Genomic DNA, 22,656 nt, shown 5'->3' with positions numbered 1-22,656 from the left:
AGCAAATGTGGATGGAGATTGCAGCCTTAGAATTTGAATTCCTAATAGCCAGAAACAGATGGCAAATGTTTTATTCCCTCATGCTTTTTTGATACTTTGCTCAGATAGGCGGCCCTGTTTTTCCTCGGTAATGCTACACTGATTATTCTACCACCACCTGCTGTAAGTGGGTATGTCTCTTCGATTCTACTGGTCCTCTACCTTTCAGGCTTCACCGTTCTCCTTCTGTACAGGCTGCCAATGATTGACTTCTTGTGCTGCACTGCTGCTCTGCACCCACAAGATATCACTATTTCTGTTCCTTCATAGACAAGTGCATCTGCCCCTCAGTATCCAGTGGTCCTCTTACTCCAAAGGTGCCCTCGTCTCTCTGCCGCCACTAGCTGCGAGTCTACCCCTACAAGCTATAATTCTTCTTTACCCTCTCTGACTAGTTGTTTTTGAAACCTTAGAGAGTTGATCCAGCGCTCCTGTAGAAAAACTGTCTCACAAACGCTACCGATCACCTCAATGCTCACCAATAATTATGAAACACTCAATCAGGCCCATAACACCAATGAGACAAATTTTGAGCAACTGAATCATGTGGCCTGATTAATAAATTCGCTCACTTAATATTTACACAATTATATACAACTGCAGTTTTTCATCTTTACCATCGTTTTAAAAACATTTATTATTTATTAAACAGATCACTACGGCGATTGGATCAACTGATAGTAACTAGACCATGAATAAACAAGACCAGCTTGTCTTTTCGAATCTAATTTGTATTATCTTTATTCTTCATAAAGAAAGAGCATTTACGTTTGGAATCTTTATTTTATTAGCAAAAAGAAAACAGCATTTTATTAGGAAACCAATTATTGAACTGACATTTATTAACAACTTCCATGCTTGTGACAAGGTCAACTCGTCATGGGTTTTACCTGCGCTGTGCTTATGACGAGTTTACCTTGTCACATAACATGGGATTTTGAAAATTGCAGCGCAGCACGGGAATGTGCTGTAGCAATTATGCGGTTAAAGCAAGATCAGTAACATGAAGTATTAGCAAATAACAGTTTCCATACCCTAAATCTATTTCCCTGTCTATTTTTCAATTCACCTGAAAAGAAGAATATTAATTAAGACTGCTGTCCTTACGTGCGCCAGGAGTCCATCAGCACGTCATTCAGGAATCGGGAAGCAAGAGCTTTCTCACTGCTCATGATGTCAGGTTTTATACCTTTTCTCTATCTAAAACTTTCTACATCCTACATTCTTTCAACAAAATCCAGGTCTTTCATTGTCTGAGCCAGTCAGTGCACCATTAGGTCATCGAATTTTACCACGTCCGGGCTTCACACAAGCCCATTGTCTTTTTCAGCTTCCTCAAAAGTGTATCTTCTCACCCTCGAGTACTGTACTTTTTACTTCCTAACCTTGGCAGACAATCACAGATCCTGTCCTTGGGCCTTCTTTCCGAGAGCACATTTTATTCAAGCAAAATCTTTTTCCTTTTATTAATAATGTTCTATGCAGCAAATATTTCCATTATGTAATGCAAGGCTCCACTCTGGACCAGATTTCTTTCACGTCTGCATCTCTGTCAGCCATATTTTTCCGAGCCACTTTTTAGGCCTCACTTTGGAAACTATTATTAAACAAACACAAAACATCAATTAATTAAAGAATTGAAACCCATTCTCTTACCCGCCCCCCTTCTAATAATTAACCGGGTTAACTATGTTGCCTAGCCGAAGCACACAAATGAACCAAAATATCTACTTTTCCTCAGGATCTGGACAAACTCCAAAGGCTTTTGTCACAAAAGACATAACATAAGCACATATAATAAGCACATGCCATTAGTTAAACAGCCGCATTTAATACTGACAAAGACAATAGACAAAGTTAGTTTATTATTTTCTCTTTCGCGTATGCAACATAAAGCACATTTGTTAACCCCACGTGTAATGTTTGCAATTTTAAACTAAGTTGATTATTACTTTTCACCACATGCTTATTAGTCAAGTTATATATTATGGGAGATTAACTTCACAGGTTAGAACAAAATTTTGCTCTTCACCCTGCTCCATCAGAGGTATGTGGACAAAGATTTGAAGTAAACAAGATGACCCAAAAGCTGCAAATGCTTGGGGTCCTTTGCCGCTCGTCAGCTCGGGAGAAAGATGCTCGTGCGTTTGCACATGTGGCTGTTAAAGATACATAGCTATTATGGGCCTGATTCACAAAGGCTATTTACACAGTTTTGGGCATGTTTACAGTTTGGAATAAGTTTACTGCTTACAGTAATTACATGTCTCCACCCCCAGAGTAAAGCAATTGGCTTTCTTTTGTGTGGAGGATTGGCATTGCTCCCTAAACCCCTCCCTCACCCTACCTAAACCTCTTATATTCCTCCCTAATCCCGTCCCCTTTGGGATTAAGTCTGCCCCTTTTCCCCACTCTCTCGCCTGCGTCCCTCCCACATTTACTGCCAAAACCTATACTTGGTGTGTACGGAGACTCCGCATTCGGGGCAGATGACTCCGCTCACATAAGTATAAGAACAACTTACATTTTGTAGTAATCGCACTGCAAAGTGCAGTTTGTCAATCAGGGCCTTTGTCTTTATGACCTGTGTGTGGACGCCTCAACACGCACGTGCGTGCGGGTGCTTGTATATCCAGACGCAGCTGTATGACTTTTGCAGTTGTGTGTGTAGAAACCATGAATATGTAGGCTAACGGAAGGTGTCAAGAGGCAAACAGGCACAAACACTTATAGCCTTGTGTGTAACTTGTGAAATGCAAGCATAACCAGACAAATCAGTGTTTTAGCTAAAATCTAAATTACGTGCCCAAATCATAAATGGCAGATAAATCAAGAGTCTAGTGATATTCACGAACCTTCTGACTCACTTTACCTCTGCGACAAAATCTTTGTCTTTGTTATTAAGTTAGGAGAAATTATGCTTGCTTTCTTTCTTTAAATATTTGTTATGGCTTGGCAGTACAAGCAAACATGGAAAGTAAAACTCCGAGAATTGGTAAGTCTAGAAAACTGGTGTGAAATGATTTACTTTCAAATACCTGCAGTCAGACCATTTTAAAGTGCTAGAATAACTAAGTTCAATCATTTTTTTAAACTAAGTTAGTTTACGAAGTGTTTGCAGCACTTCACTTACAGACTGTGTTTTGGGGATAACCTCCCCTATTCAAAAATGTTCAAAAGTTCAAAGGATAATTCCTCTTTGCGTTGTTTGTTGTCAGTTAATCAAGATATTTAAAAAACAAGCAGGGCAAAAAAATCTTAGTTTGCATTTTAATGCATTTTAATGTACTTTTCACTGTCTATTTGTTTTAGCACCTATCACTTTATGGTTCCAAGATCACAGTGTATCACCTTTTCGAAGATTCAGATATTACAAGCCTTTAAAACTATGCTCTCCAAAGGGCCACAGTTCGGCTCATTCATTGTAACAAGGATACGCTGTGGGGCTACATATTTCAAACCTAAAGTAACTCTTATGTTGAGGACATGTGTGTGACACATGGCTTACCTGAAAGGGGTCTTCTCCACGACATAACTGTGAATGACACACTCTCATGGGAAATTCTAAGTTCCTCAATTTGCCATGATCTTATTTTTAGCATAGCACAGGAGAGGTACTGGAGGTCAGAGTGTCTCATGTCGCATTGCAATGCAGAATTGATCGAAAGTTGGCCCTCAAAAGATCCAAGCTGTGGGCCTGGCTATAGCGCACTCAAAAACACACTTTCTTTGGCTGCCTCACCTTAAAGGGATGGAACCTCCAACCTGTTGGTTAAGTAGTAGAGCTGAGCTCGTCATGAGCAGCGAAGGGGTTAATCAGTGGTCCTATCTCCATGGCCTGTTAGTTTTTTATGAACAAAACAAAGAAAGCCTAAATTTCCCACTGTGGTGTCCTTTTGTTTGTATAGAACCTATAAGTAGGGATAGCGCAAGAGAGTAGTTCTAGGATAGTTAGTTTTGTGGGAACACATGTTGATGGAGTATGGAAGATTTAGATCATGAATGCTTAACAGTATTCAAGCAGTTGCTGTCAGGCCAACGAGTGAAAAAGGAGCAGCAGAGCTTGATACTATGAACTTTTAGGTGAACTTGAGATAAGAAGTTCCATTGCTGCAGTAGGAGAGAACATATTTTGCAGTTACATTGATAATGGCTGCATGTGAGATTGATGCTGAAGTACTCAGACCGCATTAGGTCAAAATGGGTCTTGTGCAGAATTTCTGTTCTCTCGAGAAGGGCTGATACTAGCCCCACTCCTCTGAGAGAAGAAGGCGTAAGAAGGTAGACAATGCGCAAAGAGCGAAAGCACTTTTAATGCGCATGCGATTGGTAGAAAAGTACAGCGAGAAGCCAAAAAGTTCTCGAATGAGAAGGTTCTTGAAGGGACAGTTGCCAGCTTTATTCCCTAGTATGGTTTCTTCATACATATCTATATGAAATGCAACACTAGCAAGCACCCAAAGTGTCTTGTCATCTGCCTAACTATCCAGTCCATTGGCTGCACCAGGGACTCAACTTGGTGTGAGTTTCCTGGACAACATATGAAGTCAGGCGATTGAAGACAGGTCAACAGATAAAGGAATGTAAGAAAGAAACTGCCTTTTCTTTTCTTTTATTTCTTTTATTTATTTGATTTATATAGCGCGTTATAACCCAGGGGTCTCTAAGCGCTTTGTCAGGATCCACACAACCGAGTACAGAAAGCAGCTGGTCATGAATTACAGGCCACCCCACGCTTGCTGAAAGAGCACTGTTTTTAATTTCTTTCGGAAGGACAACAAGTTGGTTTCCTTCCGCAGTTCCATTGGCAACTTGTTCCAAAATGCTGGGAGAGTATAGGAAAAGGCGCGACCACCCACGGTAGCCAGTCTACAGCGTGGTTGAGTAAGGAGGGTAGCTTCTGCAGATCGTAGCGCCCTACCCGGCCTATAGGGAGTCCGGCAGGATTTCATATAGCTTGGCGCCCTACCATAAAGTGCTTTGTGCACAATGCACAGCCTTTTAAACATTACCCTCTGCTTAACTGGCAACCAATGCAGTTCTCGCATGAGGGGGGATGCATGCGTGTTCCTCGGCTTTTTAAAAATAAGTCTTGCAGCGTCATTCATGACAACCTGCATCTTGTTCAAGAGTTTTTGCGGCAGCCCTATGTATAACGAGTTACCGTAGTCCAACCTGGCTAGAATCGTAGCAGAGACCGCACGCCTCAGGGTGGAGAAAGACAGCAACGAGGAAACTTTCCTAAGTTGTCGCAGAAGGCCGACACAAGTACCCACAACAGCCATAACTTGTTTCTGCTTGGACAACTTACCATCCACATGGATGCCCAAGCTTTTAACAACGGCCGCAGGTTCCGGGGGTGACCCTAGTTCTCTTGGCCAGAATTGATCATTCCATGGGTTGCCAGCGATGGTAATTGGCAACACCTCGGTCTTATCAGGGTCGATCTTTAAGGAGTTCATGGACATCCAGTTGGCTGTGCACTTCAAGATGTTTTGCAATCTTGCGAAAGCACCCAGACCATCGTCCAATTGGATGATGATCTGGGTGTCATCCGCATAATTGTACACTTGGCAGTCCATCCGGTTAAGCAGCAGAATCAGAGGCAGTAGGTAGATATTGAATAAAAGGGGTGACAGGGCAGACCCTTGCGGCACTCCACAGGTGATCGATGTTGTGGTGGAAAGCAGGTCACCAAGCTGCACTCTCTGTGTCCTCCCTTGGAGGAAAGAGTAGAACCAGGCATGTGCTGTGCCCTGAATGCCGAAATCCCTCAACCGCGACAATAGTTGTTTATGACAAACGGTGTCAAATGCCGCAGAGAGGTCCAACAGCACCAGGGCACCTGGAGTTTTCTTATCTGCCCTGTTCCTCAATTCGTTCAGAATAGACAACATAACGAGCTCCGTGCTGTGATTCGCACGGAACCCAGCCTGATTCGGCTCAAGCAGGACGTTACTTTCCAGATGTTCCGACAAAATGGTAAGTACATGTTGCTCCACCACCTTCGCCAGGAACGGTAGCTGAGAAATTGGCCTGAAATTTTTCAGACATTTCACGTCCGCCCCCGTTTTTTTTAACAGGGGAATCAGCCGGGCCTCCTTAAAGGAAGACGGAACTTGTCCTGTTTGTAGAGATGTATTCAGAAGGCTCAACACGTCTTCCTCTATACCAGGCAGTGCCAGTTTGAACACTTCTGGTGGGCACGGATCTGCCTGGGAGCCCGACTTGATCCGCCCCATAAGAAATGTCAACCTCTCCTTCGTAATCAAGGGTAGGGCAGTTAATGGGGTAGTCACTGGCATTCTAGCAGGCATAGTCTGCGGAGGGCAGTCAATCTTGGGGGTCGCAACAATTTCGGATACAAGATCCGTAATCTTGTTAGTAAAAAAGTCTTGAAATTTTTGGCAGTCCTCCTGCATGAACTCCGTAGTCTGCTTCTTGTTTTTCTTTACTGTTTACTTTACTGTTTTCTGTTTCTCTACACAGACAAATGTTTAAATGCACCTTTTAGTAAAAAAAGTTTATGCTTGTTTGTTAAAAAGCGATGTTAAAACTGCTTGCTGTTTTTGTTGTAATTGAGGGTGCCACTTACTCAAATGATGTCATCAAAAAGTACTCAGTTGCAGTTAGTACTAGCCCAGCACAAGATCATTTTCAGAATTGTAGCAGAATAGATTTCAGTAATGCTAGTCTTTGGGAACAAGAGAAATAGTCAGGCGGAGGGAGAGAGATAGTATGAAGGGGTACGTTCCAGACACCTCAGACGATGGCCATTTCATGATGCTTGGTGGCCAATGCCTGATGTACTTATAATTGAATTCGTGGCCTGAGGTAGAAGGGACAATAAATCAGTTCCAAGTGAAGGTGGCATTGGAAAGTATTATAGCTGAGAGGGAATAAACTGGAATACGGAGCTGCAGGTCACGTTGAGTGACTTTTACAGACGTTGAGGAGGAAGAGAAGGGGTATGAGCTTAGGAGGTTGAGAGAAGAGCTTACTGTGTTGAATGAAAAACATTTCATGCAGGAAAATGGAAAGCACAGTAACAAGAGATGGTCAACTGGAAGCTAAATTTCCTGCTTTGACAGTGAAGGTGGTGGAACAAAAAAGCAAGCACACCTCCAGGATGTCATCAGCTGTGCAAGTGAGAGGTTTAGTGCACCAAGACCAGTGGTGTCCTGCTACATTGAATTGATCTGTCACAGAGGGTGAAGATTATTTGAGCTGGGACAAAGGAGTCTAGGTCGATTGCACCTACTGATGTAGTCATAAGCAGGCCATCCCATCATCTGGATTCTGCATTCTGGATTGTGCAGTGGATATCTCTCACTACCCCTGCAGGGATCACCTTCTGTGTGATCTTCCGCAGCACTGCGACATTGGATGCTAGCCTGGCACCTGATAGATACCTGGCATAGCTTACACCTTTGACATAGAGAATTTTCCCACAAGTGTACTCCAGAAATGGTTTTATGTTTCACATATCACAATTACAAGCCGGAACGGTAAGTAGTTATTATCTGGCTTGTACTTTCTCAGATCCCTGACTGCAGGCACATTTGCTCGACAGAGGTCATTGTAAACTCAAAATTCCCTCATGGAGGATGAAGGCCATTGCCGTACTTGACAGAGTATACGCTAAAACTTTAGGCACACACAAAATAACATATTTTGAGCATAATGAGGATGCTATGGAGATCCATGCCAGGGGTGGGTTGCTTTGAAAGTGTTTTTGCTTGCGGTGTGTATCTCAACAAATTATGGAGTTTGAAAGACCTTAAGTAATAAAGTGTTGAGTCTGAAATATGAGCCTAAAGAAGCAGAATAAGAAGTGATTTTGGTGAAACAGACTCTTGAAGAATTACTGGTCATGCAGAGTGCACATAAAGACGCAGTAACAAGAAGTTCCTCTATGGATGACGGAGAATATCTAGCAAGATAGTATGTTGAAGGAGAAAAATCTGGGCACCTCTTGGCTTGGTTACTTTGTAACACATCTGACAGCATACAGCATACTCATCACAGCAGTAATGAACTCTACTGAGCAGGTAGAGTCTACACAAGACCAGATAAATGAAGCAGCATCACCTTACTATCAATTTAGTGCCGGGTGGGGGTTGGGGGTATATACAGAGAGCCGGGGTTACTAAATTAAAAGAACAACAGGTGATGGATTTGTATGCACCCATACAGTTGGCAGAAATTCCTAGGATGGTGCCTAATAAAACCCCAGATAGTGACGGGTCCCCTGCTGCATTTTATGGTAAATATGCCTCTCTCTTTGTACACAGGTTGCTGAAAGTGTATGTGGACACCTTGGGTAAAGTAAATTACCAGCAAGTATGAGTGAGGCAGAGATAGTGTTGCTGCCAAAGACTCGACATAGCTTGTTAGAACTCAAATCCTATGGCCCCTATCCATGTTGAATCCCGATTACAACGTTCTAGGTAGAGTAATTGATAACAGAATAGCCCCACTATTGATTTCCGTTGTGCACCAAGATCAAACAGGTTTTGTTTCAACCAGGTGCACGGCTATGAACATCTGCCATCTAGTCCATGTCGTGCACTAAATACGCTAGAGATAGCCCAATTGCAGAAATGGCGTCAATCGACATGGGAAGGCATTTGACTGCTTACGATGGGATTACATGTATGCTGCATTGGAGGGCATAGGGTTTGGAGAAAGGATATTAAGATGGAAAGATTTCAAACTGACACTGTGCTTCGTGACTTTTGGCAAATCTAGAGCGGGGACAGGTCCAGGTTGTCCTGTCCACCCCCCCCGTAAGCCCCTGTTATTTGCTCAAAGCTATGGAGGCGATTGCAGAGACGTTCAGAGGCACTGCCTACAGGTGGGGCATAAGGGTGGATTTGGTGATGCATGTAATTTTACTTTATGATTTTGATATTTTGGCGTACTTGCGGCCCACTTCCCGATCGGTGCTAGAGGCCCTTATATACGTTGGTGAAATGTAGTACCAGAGAGGTTTATTTAAAAAAAATAAGTTTAATGGCAGTTTTTTTAACAGACGTACAGACCACCAAGATAAGATTGCACCATATAATTCAACATATTTCAAACACAGCCCAGATAATAGTCACCCTTTGCATCTAGATCACCCCTTTCAATTATATGTCCCAGTACAAATAATCTATCAAGGACTACGTTAATGATTATCTTTATCTCCTGCTGCAAAGAGGATTCCTTGAGAAGGTGCCCATGTGTCTCATTGGCTTCAGGTTACCAGCAATAGTTCTGCATAGGTTTTTTATTGATAGTTGCAGTAAGTCAATTTGGCCAGAAATTGTTTTTTATTTGGGGTTTGTCCCCTTCCCGAATGCTTCGCTATGAGGCTTTTGGCCAACAGCAACGCCAAAGCAGCAAATTTCCTGGTGATGCAAGTTTTGTCCTTTTCCCAGTCCATAAGTACCACTTGTGAGGTCAGTCAATCTTGAGAGTTAATTCCTCTAAATCTTGTGATAACCCCTTGAACACTACATCACTGGTGGGAGAATTACCGGCACTAGAATTCAGCTGGGAGATGATGTCCTTTAGGTAGTTAGAAGCCCAAATCATGTGAATCAGTTATGATAGATGGGAGCATAGGAAAAGCGATAGTGGAATTGCTGGAGAAATTCCAATTGAGTACTCGACAATATCTGGAGTATAATGCACTAAAATAAAAAGAAATTGCTGGAGGAAATGTGGGGGAAGCAGTTTGAGAATATACATAATCATGTAGTTTTGCAAAGTTTTCTGACAGCTGGTAATTGCAAAGAACTGGTTACTTTAAACATCTATTTATATCTCAGACTGTGAAGCTTTAAGCCTAAAGCTGTATCCAGGAATGCACAAGTTCAACTAATGCTTACCACATTCTGCATCGCTCATACGGGACATCTTGCAAACTGTACAACATATTTATGCTGGTGATGGGTAGATGCCCTCTGTGTGTTGTGAATAATGCAGTCTTCATTCACCTGTTTTGGGTGTGTCCAAACCTGCTTCCTTATTGGGCAGACATCTTACATCAGACTAACAATATAATGGGACTTTGCTGGATCACCCAAAAGGTTGTTTACTGGGGATGTAGCCGCACATTAAGAAACTTAAGGTAGCAATGAAGTTTGCAGTCTTAAACTTGGTGCTTGCATAACGGTAAATTGCAATGTCCTGGAAGAGCAAAAATCCACTGGTTGCTAGCCTCTGATGAAGGGAATTTGAAAAAATGGGCAGTAGTTGAGGATAGGTTCCTTACATGTCCTTAGCGTAGAAACAGAGTGGGGGGAGAGAGTAACAGATTGGGTACATGTTGCTAAATAAGTTGTTCAAAGATGATGTCAGGCCGCCATAAAAGGGGTGACTGTATGCCTAAAGGCATTTCTCCAAACGGAAATGTATTGTAGATGTTGCAATGTAAGAGAAAAGGACAAAAAGACGTGAGAATATGTGAGGTTAATGGCTACTGCTGTAAGATAGGTCTGAAGTCCTGTGAATAGGACAATCTTGATTCAAGTGGCAATATATTGTTAATGGTTCCAGAACCAGCGACTGTCCGTAGCTGTCCACGATGTGGAGATATCACCTTGCCTACCTTAGTCAATTCGTCGCATAACTATGCCTGCCTATATACAGACAAATGCTCTTGATGGTTAATGTTATCAAGACAAAGTTAGTCGAAATGATTGCTGATGTGGTGGATTCTAAGTAAGTACATTTTGATATATCAAGAATGATGACATGGTGAAGGAATATAGACACAGTCGATTTATATACAATTAACTACCGGTTTCAACTCTTAAATCAACATAGAAAGTTAACTTTGACAAACTAATTGAATGTGCATACCTGGGTAGTTGGAAACCTCTCACTCAACCTCTGATCTGTAGGATTGTATTTAAAAAGAGATGTGTATTGGACACACTGTGGTTGTTTTATTTTCCTAGGCCCCATAGAACCATCATAAAAAGAGACTCTTAAGCTTAAGGCCATTTTGGCTTGAAATTGAATTTGTGCCAGATATGGACATAAAGGAGAAAACATTTACAAAATTATTCAAGATTTTCAAAGGCATCAAGTACCAATACAAGCAAAAAAATTGATAATCTCTTCACAATAGATGGCCAACATAGGCCTTGATTATGATGGTGCTGCAAATTATGTTTCAGGGCATACTTCTGTTTGAGCCTGATACAGGATTAAAATTTAGTAACAAATCAGAGGAGTAAGTAGCACACAGTTTGCCCACTGTGGAAGAGAAAATATTTGTTAGTGTTATTCTCCATTCTTAGATAAATAACTTGTGATTGGATGAAAATTACTTTGCTAATTTTCACAATTACGTTGTACATCAAATTAGTGACTGCACAGTTTTCAGTCAATTTTTGCTTCCTTGTGGTGATTGGGCCCTAGTAGGATGAATAAAAATAAATTGTAATCCACCCATTATTCACCATTTGCAAAATGAGCAAAGAATGTGGCAATACACCCCTGCCTTCAACTTTCTGGCCAACGTCCGTGAGACCAATTACATTTGTTTAGGATATATACCTTCTTCAGCCCACACTTATGATCGCCAAGCCAGTGGCTTTAAGATCCAGCTTCCAAAACGAACCTAGCAATGACTGATATTATTCACTACTCACTTAATTGTGGCATGGTCCTTGACCAACTGGAAAAAAATGCTAATTACCCACTCTGCCCATTGAGGAGTACGAATGACCAGTCAAGCTATTAAACATCTTAAACGCTTAGGGGATTCTCAATAACAATGGCAAAAAGGGATATCAGCAGTAGGAACAAAATATATATAAGACAAAGTGTCCACCCTTTATTTATACTTCGAAGTAAATCAAAATATCATTTGCTTCCTATGTAATAACAAAAACCTTTTCCTTTCAACTTTCTGTTCAAACAATCATGCAAATGTCCAGATAAATTTCAATAATCTGCCAAAGTCATCAGAAAGAGACACTCCCTTTTTACAATTCGGTGGATCAACTAAACATGTTTTAACATGTTATTTATTGGTTGGAAACCAAAGTATTTTTGAATTTTCATAATGTGAATAAGCTACTGAAAAGGATCATTTGTTTTGCCAGAAATCTGATTGTAGAGTGTATATGGATGAGTGTTTCAGTTTCTCTTTCTGATGGATTGTTTGATGTATTGAATTTTTTTTTGCACATCTGTCTGATTGGGAGTATTAAAAATTAGTTTTTTACCAAGCAGTTCTAGTTAAGATATTGGCCTATCTAAAATGTACTAGTTGGGGCAATAATGCTAAAAGGAGGGTAACAAGACAGTTGTAGAAACACAGTGAAGGACTCTCTCTCCTACATAGTTGACATTTCGCTCTGAAAGGATAGTGCTTGGCCTTCTGTGCATACTTAAGGGAATATCATTTTCTTCTTTATGTCAAGGCCTAGCAACATGGTTGGGAACTTTTTTTTATCTTATTGTTGCATTAACTTAGATCCTCATCATCTATCTGAGAGTCAGCATTCTGTTCAGAATGTGGTTCCATAGTTGGACCCTTAAACAAGGGGAAACCTTCTTATGTCACAAGTAAAGTTTCCCTATAACTACCAGTCACCATTTATCCACATGAGCTACATTCTGCTGGCTTCAATATGATTTGTTTCTTCTCAATGTATAAGCTAGAACTTTGTTATAGCGAACCCTATAATATAAAATAGCGTGGGACTTAATGCATTGCAGGGCAGGGAATTTTCTTTAATAATCTTCCTGTAATGTGCAGCATAATGCTGGAATGTACATGGATTCGTGGTAGATATCCAGTCCTTTGCTTTCATGGAGAGATTTCGTTCTTAAAACTATTTCCTGATGGATTTGAAAACAAAACAGTGATAACATTTCTATTCTTTAGTGTATGTATGTCGAGAGTATTAGAGAATCCAAAATATTTGTTGTTCTCTTTTAGACCTGAAATCAGGGAGCAGTATCCAAATAAGTTTATCCAAAGAGATGATACAGATCGATTTTATATACTTAACACACTCTTCAATCTTCCAGGTATGTCTGCAGTGATTCTAATCAAGGCATGTTTCATATATTGTAAAAATAATTATTTAATGAGTTCATGTTTCATTTAAAATAATTTAATATTTGAGTACTGTGAAAAATCATTGATATGTTCATAATTTAAATGCTCTCCTTTTGCGGAACCTGTAGCTTTGAAATTATGGATCATATGGCTTTATTTGCCTGCAAACATTATGTTTTTACGATTCTCTCTTTTTATATTTTAGAGACCTACTTACTCGCGTGTTTAGTAGATTTCTTTACTAATTGCGACAGATATACTAGGTAAGTGTTCTGTGCTGTAATACAATAATCCTCTTTAATATTGTCAATTTTTAGATATGGTAGTTAAACATATATTTTTTAAAGCCACAATGTGTTTGGTGAAAATAAATGATATTGTCCTTTTCCTGTACACATCAAGTTAGTAGCGTGACACTGCCAGTCAACTCTAATTAGTTGTAAGAATGGATTTCTGATAAATACCCACTAAGTTTTAAATCATTACTTTGCTTCATGACTTATGATTTGTGTGTCATATGCGTTCAACAGATGTTTTGCTTTTTGCACTTCCTCTGCCTACCCTACGTCAGGGGTTATCTTGCTTGTTGACTCGGAACTTTTCAGAAAGCTCAGCCCTCAGTTGAGTTAAGAGATACCCACAATCACTTTGTTGCTTAGCAAGCTCTCCCTCTCAACAGTGTAAGTGACACTTTGTGTGCACACATTTTTGTAATTATAACAGTAATGTTCTTTAGGGGCTATATCTAAAGTGCTTATTCATACTAGGAGTGCATATCGCAGGTCTATAATTGCACAGATGCTGTGTTTATAAACGTGATGCCCGTTAAGGGCTATGGTTCGATTGCGTCATTCACTCTAACAGTTATGAGGAGTACACAGATCTCCCAGTCATGCATTGATATTTCCTCTTGCAAATGCTTTATTTAAATAATGAGATTGGCAGTCACTTGAGAGCAAAGTAAATATGCTTTATTGCCAGTATTAAGCACTCTCAGTCATGGCTATATGTAATTATTGCATGTATTTCTATGATGAAATGCTTGTTCAAATAATGAGGTTGACAACCACTTCAAATAAGGCCAGTGTTAAGTGCTCTTTCTCCAAGTTATATACAATCCTTGCATTTTGGGACAAGATAATGTTTAGACAAGTGAGTTGTGATACTAGACACCCTCCTTCCACCACCCCTATGGGGAGTGGAACGAATGATTATGCAATATCATCAAGAAGTATTTCCATCCGCTTGTGTATATTTGTAAGTTGATACATAGTATTGAGTACTGTGTGTGTGAGTGAGAGACAAATGTACTTTTTCCTTAAAAAGAAAAGCACAGACTGGACAATCCTTTATTGAGTGTTATTGTTGTATATCTGTGCATACTGCTTACTATCCCACACCACCGATCTTGAGTAGGCCTTGGACTGCTCTCCTTTGCTACTCTGTGAGAGTCAAGCGCTACAGTGGGGGGTTTGGTTCCCGCTGGAGGACAAATATAGACCCATTACTTGTGGAGGCCACATAAAAAATGATTCTTTTTTTAACCTTAAATATTGTCCATTTAGGCTGCAGTCTTTCACCCAACAGTCAGTTACATTTTTCTAAATGCTTCCTTCTCTAGAAAACTGAATCCCTAGAATCACATTTAGATGTTGTGGTCCCTAGCAACTGGAATATTTTACAAGATTTGACGGATGTTTGCAGATTTCCGTAGATTAAATTCCACTTGACAATTTGCCTACAAACTGTTTGAAGCTAGACATGTTTCCTGAGAGCACCTAAACATGTTTTGCTTTGGCAGACATGGATGCTTCATTCATCAATAGAAAGCAGTATTTGTGGTGACCATCTTTCTCAGCAAAGCACAATGTGATGAAATACCTTGATGGTTGACATTTTATATCCATTAACAATCTAATTCTTCACATAATACAGAACTGGATGTTCCACATCTTAATCCTTTCAGCATTAAAGTGTTTTAAGAACTGTTAAATCTTACCATCAGTCAAATAAAAAACCTCTAGTCTAATGCAGATGAAGAAAGGCATTCCATATGTACTTACTTACACTCGTCTTCTGTGAGCACACGAGAAGGGATAGCCAGGATTACAATTTTGAGATGTGGAAGGTGTGGAAATTTGATGGGAGGTTGAGGGTAAGTTTGAAGAACTGGGAGTGGGGAGATTGGACGGCTACAGGAGGCAATGTAGATGGGAGGATTATTCGATTAGATAAGCCCAAAAACGAGGTGGTAAGAGGTGTTGTTTAAAAAGATGAGTCTTTAACTCTTCCTGGTAACTGTAGAAGGGTTTAGTGGTTCTGGAGCATAACGTTAGTAAGCTTGACATCTCCACTTGACCTCAACATCTAGGTGTATTTTCTACCTATCAGACCAGCAATACTACTGCACGTCCTTGCATGGTCTTGATGCCAGATATGGCAGATGTTTGAGTTGACTGCATCTCACACAATGAACCAAGTTTGAAAATTATGCAGGCGGACAGCGAGCACCAGTAGTTCTTAGTGTAAGTGTGATTCTGTCATACATATGAAGACCTTTGATGAGACGGTCGCCGGTCGTTACATTTAGAACTCTTTTCAGTATTTTGAGGTGGGTCTCTTGAACACTGGCCAGCAGAGCATTAGTACCAAATAAATGGCAACCTTTCTAAAGTCCAGAAGGTGCTTCACTCTGTGTAGCAGATTCAGTTGGTATAAGCAACTGAATCCAAAGCCAACGTCGGTGCTTATGTGGAAATGTAAGAACTTATCACGTTCAGTGAGTAATGAAATGCAAAAAGCCCATGGTGTAAAAATAACAAAACTGTTTGCTCATTTCCTTTGAATTCCTTTTGGAAAAAGCCTGTCTGTGGAGTTATCAATGCTGTAGCAAAACCCATTGATTCAGTACCTGTGAATGCCTATCTGCAGCAAATCTGACTTCATCTCAGATATTGATTTGATGACTTGACTCTTTGGGAGTCTTAGTGCCTTCTGCCCACATATGTATTAAAGCTCTTTTTGGATTTCAGGACTCTTCTCCACTTTAAAGTAGTCACTGGGTTCCTGCACACAGAAGCATCCTTATTAGTTTTCTCCTGTATCTGCTGAACCAAGTTCCGCAATTATGCATGGTATCGCTTACATGGCTAATGATCTGCATTGTGCATAGCCTTCCCTCTTGTGGAAAGTGGCGTTTCAACTGAAAATACAACCCACTCGTTTCTAATATCCAATTATAGTGTATTCTACAAATAGCAGATACTTCACCTTTCAAATCTCAGGTGGATCCAGAAAAATTTCTGCAATATTTGCAAAGCGCTTGAAGGTGGAGCCATTAGACTCCTTAATGACTGTCCCACATATGGATATGACGACACAGAGATTCATTGTTGTGTGTTGACATTGCTTCCTCTTTTTCTGCACCCTTCAACACAGATGCAGAACTTTTCTCACAACGTTATTTCAATGTTTTATCAGCTAGTCTTGAAAATTATAATTTCAACAGTGTATAAGGCTATCCCTCCCAAAGACCATAGGACATAAGTTGTGCCACACCGACTGGAAGCAGATTTTGGCAAATGATCTACATGTTTATCTTTGACTCGTGTTTATAGCCAAAGAAACCAAAGTCCTGAGATGAATGTTCCCTGATACACCTGAACTCTATGAGTGAGCTTCAAGTCAAGGTTTTCACAACAGAGCACAAAAGATGATGCTGGTCCATTTCGAAGGTCCAAGGCCAATCTGAATCTTCATCCTCTGAGAAATCCAAGGGGAAATTGAAAGACAATTTTTCAATAAAGCACAAAAAGGCCAAGCAGAATTCAACTCTGTCCTGCTACTTCTTCTCTTGGGAGAAGTTGGACTGTCAGCAGTCAAAATTCCTAACTCTGACAGCACTGTTTGTTTCAGACCCAATTGGTTGGAGCCAATGCACTCCTAATTTCGCAGGACATAATTCACTTTATAGCAGATTGAGACCTTTAAGGAGGAGATGTTGCCGATATTTCCTTTCAACCATTTGATGAAGCTTTGACTGAGACTTTTGTGGCAACTTGGTCCGAATCTTGTTCTCTGCTGCCTGTCAGGTTCTCTTTTGCTGTGCACCACAGGCCTGCTCCAGGCGTAACATCCAAATCCAGGAAGTCTTAGCAAGCAAGGTGAGCCCTAATGCTTTTCCTACTGCTCATTCAAGTAGGAGTTTCAAAAGAATTTACAATGTAGACTTGCTGGTATGTAGTTACTTGGGACCAGTAGGTCCAGTCCTTCAGGTTGTTCAATTTGTCCTTAAGTTCAATATGCTTTTTATTCACCATGCCCCATATTCCTCTAGTTTAGGACCAGAACTTGGTGGATCTTTTGGTCTTGAATCCTGGTGACTGGATGGTGTCCGTTGACTGACAGGATGTGTACTTTCATGTGTCCATCCTTCTGTTCCAAATGCTTTACTTCCAGTTCGACATCGGATTGGAACACTCTCAGATTACCGTCTTGCTCTTCAGCCTGTCTTCGGCCCCTTGGATTTTTACAAACGTAGTGGCTGCAGCTCATCTTCTCAGTTCAGGAATTGCTGCTCAATGCAGTTTTGCTCCAGTTAGTCTCAGACTACTAAAAAGTGAAATGTATTTTGCTGTAAACCCTGGGGTTCTCCACCAGCAACTGAAATCCCCCCCTTTATCCTGTGCAGATGATTCCCTTTTTGGGGGCCATTCTGGACAAGAAGGCCTTCGTGCCTATGCCGTGGCACCCGGACATTCAGGCTATGATGCCTGTGTCTCAGACTCATGTCTTGGTGCCTGCCTAGATAATTCAGACGCTTCTTGGTCTACTGGCATAGGGCATGCACCTGGACCCTTATGTCCATTGACATTTGCGAAATCTTCCCCTTCTGTGAGCCCAACTCTGCATGTGCCTTTTGGACAATATCTGCATGTCAGAAGGGGCAATATGGCATCTGCGCTGGTGGATGCCATTCTGGCATGTGGCAGACCATTCTACCTGCCCCCACCAGAGCTTACTGTGGGGAGGGAGACATTGCGAAGGTCACCAGACAATGTGGAGATCAGAGGCCTCTGGTCTCCTGTGGAACAGCACCACCATATCGCCCGTGATCACCTGTAAGAACTGTATTTAAGGTAAGGTTAAGTAACTTGCTCATCACAGCCTTCCCAAGCTTATACTCCCCAGTTACCTTCTCCATGTGTATCTGTCTCAGGCATGCCGCTCTTTATGACACTCAAAGGTATCTGAATACTTAGTTGATGCTTATTATACTTAGCCTTTCCACATTTTACATGTACCCAGGAAATTTGTACTATTTAAATTCTTGAATAACAAGTCACTTGATAGTTTTATTAACGCTGTGTTGAAAGGAAGGGACTATTTATGAATTATAGGTTAGCAGTCGATATTTTGTCACACCCTTAATTCCATAGGCGACACATCTTACAAACAGTTGTTAGTTATGCTTCTTAGGTCGCTTTGCTTGTCTCCATGCCACCTTTTTCTTCCCACTTAAAGTCCTGACTGTTCTTCACCCACCCCTTCCTTCCCTCTACCTAACCAATGTGTGGATTACTTAATTAATGTCTGTTTTCAGCAGTTGCCAATTAGCTTTTCAGTTTATGATTTTTGCAGTTTGTTATGGAGACAGTGTGTTGTGTGTGTGTGGTTTCATGCTAATCGCAAGTGATTTGAAGGTCCGAGATTAAAACAAATGTAAAGCGACGACATTGCTTGCTCATTTCCGAAAAAGTTTCACATTTGCTTTGCACTCGAATGTGTTCATATATTTCCTGCCTAGGCCTCGTGAAAGTAAAGCAAATAGATGTTTTCTGTTAATCTACCTCTGCCTAACTGCGTCAATTCTACACATGATCTACTGTGTAACAGCCATATGGCCTTCTTTCTGGCAGCTGTGAAGCTGGGTTCAAAGACGGAGACCTCTTCATGTCATTCAGGAGCATGTTTCAGGACGTACGAGATGCTGTTGACTGGGTTCACTATAAGGTAAGGGAACATTTTGAAAAATACTTCACATCTATTATCAGTCACTATGAAATGAAAATAGCAGGCATAAATGCGGTTTTGTGTGTTATTGCTGTCTGGGGGACTAATGTGACAGCCCAACTTTTTAGGCAACATGGTTCATTTTACTAATTTAATCTAAAAACAACTTTTGTAATAGGGGCACCTTTAACCCGCTATATTATTGGTTATATTGCAGGATCTGAATGATATTTAGGCAAATCCACTTTGTTTTCAAATCCAGAAGTAAAGATCGTCTAGTTTCAGTGGCGTGAGATGTCGCATAAAGTATGTGATGCAGGGATGTTTCCATTACTCATATTGTTTAATTATTTATGAGGATTTATATACTGCGAACGTGACCTGTGAGGGTATCGGAGCGCTTTACAGGTGGGCGGAGTAAGAGACAAGGAGGAGACAAGAGAACAGTGAAATATACGAGAGAGGTACACTCGGAGAAGAATAACAAGTTGAGGATCATGACCTCCATAGGAAATCAGCAGGATAGTAGTCATGAGCAACAAATGAATAGTAGTCAAGGGTAAGATCAAGAGACACAAGGTGTAATCTTAGGGCAACAATTTGTTCATCAGAAGTGTTTTCACTTATTTTTTGAAGGAGGCGGTAGACTGAATCAGATGGATTTCCCTAGGCAGACAACTCCAAATTTTCGGGGCGATACCCGAGAAGACTTGTTTGCACGTTCTCTTTTTGTGGAAAATCTGTGGTTTCAGCAGCAGGGAGCTGGCACTTCGCGATGATTTGGATTCACCCGAAAATTCTAGTTTTTGTGCCAAATACCTAGGGGTATTGAAATGTAAGACTTTATTTGCCCTGCACACAATTATTTGTTTTATTCTTGCCTCATATGGGAGCCAGTTCAGGGATTTTAGATCCGGGGAAATGTGTTTAACTTTTAGTTCGGTGACAAGGTTTGCACCAGCATTAAGAGAGGCCGTTAGCGTGGCCATAATGTATCTAGGGAGGCCACAGCATGTAGCACTTCCATAATCCAGCCTGGGAATGACTAGGGCTTGGACTGCAGATTTAATGTTGTCCTAGGAGAGGAAGGGTTTTAATTTCCTTAAAATGCTCATTTGAATATTCGCTCCTTTGGTGGCAGTACTGATTTGTTCCTGCATGTTCAGTTATTTGCCCAGTGTTATTCCAAGATATCTCGCATTGTCTATAAGGAGAGGTGACCAGGTGAAGGCAGGTAGATGATTCATTTACAGGTTGATTTTGAGATTGTGGTTAGGTGGGGTAATGAGGTGGAATTCCATTTTGGCAGCATTACGTTTGTGATGGTTGTGAGTAATCCAGTTCTGAGTATTTTGTAGCATCGTGTTGATGGACATGGTGTCTTCTGGAGAGGCGATTTTCAGGTACAATTGGGTGTCATCTGCATAAGTGTGATAATGAATGTTAGAAGATGTCAAGAAGTCTGCTTGAGGGTCCATGATAAGTTGAAGAGTGTGGGTGAGATGGGGGATCCCTGTTGGACCCCTAGGGTGACCGCAGTGGTCTTGGACAGGGATCAGGTGAACAATGTTACAGATCTCCATAACCCAGCATATTTCATCAAACGAATAAACATTCTAAAGCACCTATTGTTGGCAGAACTTTTTTCTTACACTGGCTGAATTGACTTTGAGATTTTAGCTAGATAAGATTAAGGAGTTAAGGGAAGTAGTCGCCTTTTTGCACACATGTTTTGCAGGGTTTTGGGGACAGGGGCTTGTGGTTTTATACATGCAAAAGCTAGATTAATAGTTTCTTCCATAGTTTTGAATGGTCAGTGCCTACACAGGCAGCTTCCTGGAAAGCCAAGGGTGTCCACTGTGTCCTTCTCTTAGATATGTAGTTGTGTTACATGGAACTCCGTTCACTAAACATTACTGCGTTGTTTGAGGCTCAGAGATAGGGGAAGCTGCCTTTAAAAACCTTGTATTTATTTCTCCTTTGTCATTCCTTTGTTTTATGTATATTGCTTGGAGTTCTGTTTTAGAGGGCATTATACGATAAAGATTTAATGACAGATAAGAATACTTTTCTTGAGTGTTATTGTTGTTCTCCTTAATGGCAGTCTGTAATGGGGTGGAAGGGGCAGAAGGAAAGGAGTCAGAGGCCTTAAGTAGGGATCTCAAAGAAGGCTTTATTTTTATATAGGATTTTCGCTTCCGGCTTTTCAGTCTTTTACTGGCGAAGGTTGCTGGATCCGTCTAGATACCGGGACAGAAGCCAAGGGTGGTGAATGGCTCGGTCTCTGGGAGCACAGATGACAACAGGTTCTCCGCTCCGTCCGGCAACCAGGAGAGAAAGAGACAAGTGGGGTACTAGAAGGGAGACCGGGAGCTTTTGAATGAGGACCGGGGTGAAGGAAACCCAGTGGAGGAGTGCTATCTACAAACTCAATACGTGCTCAGAGTGCTCGTGAGAGGGACGGGTTGTTTGGCAATCTACACCGAGTTTTACACTATTTACTCTGGTTTCTGGTATCAGGCAGGCTGTTTCGCCCCACCCAACCCGCCACTCTGCCCCGTACCTGTTGAAGCCACGCTCCTCCGGTGGGAGCGTGGCGGGGCGCCTCGTGGTGACGTTGGCCTCCGGGCTTGCTGGTATCACCGCGGGGATCTTCTACCGTCTCGTCCTCCTTTGTAAAGTTTTGCTCCTTTCCTCTTCTCTGCTCTCTATTGCGGCTTTCGTCCTCCGGGGAAACGCCTTTCGGCGACTTCCTGATTCCGCTCGCATTTGTTGTCAGCAGCGTGGTGACGTCATTGGGAGGAGTCTTGTCATGTTCAAACCCATCATTAAAGGACCCGTCTTTGATTACCATGCCGCTGGACCAAAGGGGCTCGTTGTCTTGCTCGCACCATTCATCCTGGTGGAAATTAGGGGACTCCTGGTGAGAGGGGACATAAGCAGGTGAGAGGGGGGTAGGTAGCCACCAGTCCCGTGTTTGCTCCACGTCCCCTGCAGGGGTATCTAGTCCAGCACTGTCACACAGTCCTTGTTTATTAGTGAACGGCCTGCTTAGCTTCCTATTCTTTGAAGAAATCCATAGTCCCCTCCAAGAGGGTGGTTCTTGGAGCAGGAAATGATGAGGTCTGAAAGCTTGGGAGCCCAAAAGGGGAGTGAAATATTTTAGATTCTTAGTTTTTCTCTTCAAAGAATGATTTGAGTGAGATTATACTTTTTAAAATGTTGTTATAAGTATTCTGGGATTCTATTGGACCAACAGGAAGCCAGCAGTCTTCATCAGATGGAACCTGATGATGAAGAATCGTAATTATAGTTATGAAACTTTTCCAAGGAAGTCAAGTCAGAGGAACCCCACAGGAGTTTACCTTCACACACAAAGGCGTTTATTGCGCAAGGAGGCTAATGCCCAGCTGCCTTTTATTATGCTATTCCACAAAATGGACTCCAGATATATAGACACGTGCATTAAACTTCTGGAAGTTGTAGTCTTGTTGTTGACTTTTCTCTTGCATGCCTCTGAGCACATGTGCAGT

At 41.4% G+C, this 22,656-nt stretch overlaps 1 protein-coding gene across 3 annotated transcripts in view; it reads left to right on the top strand.

The window, feature by feature from the left end:
- The window catches only part of NT5C2 (5'-nucleotidase, cytosolic II), a 395,416-nt gene that overhangs the window by 234,651 nt on the left and 138,109 nt on the right, over window positions 1-22,656 (top strand). For all 3 annotated transcript variants that reach the window (XM_086922715.1, XM_086922713.1, XM_086922714.1), the window contains 3 exons: window positions 12,989-13,080; window positions 13,317-13,374; window positions 19,030-19,123. In XM_086922715.1, the coding sequence (XP_086778841.1) occupies window positions 12,989-13,080; window positions 13,317-13,374; window positions 19,030-19,123 (244 nt within the window). The remainder of the gene's footprint in view (window positions 1-12,988; window positions 13,081-13,316; window positions 13,375-19,029; window positions 19,124-22,656) is intronic.

This window comes from Lissotriton vulgaris, chromosome 5 (genome assembly GCF_964263255.1).
Source record: "Lissotriton vulgaris chromosome 5, aLisVul1.2, whole genome shotgun sequence".
NCBI lineage: Eukaryota > Metazoa > Chordata > Amphibia > Caudata > Salamandridae > Lissotriton > Lissotriton vulgaris.
Note: the sequence above shows the minus strand (reverse complement) of the source record. Positions and strands in the feature narration are given on the sequence as shown.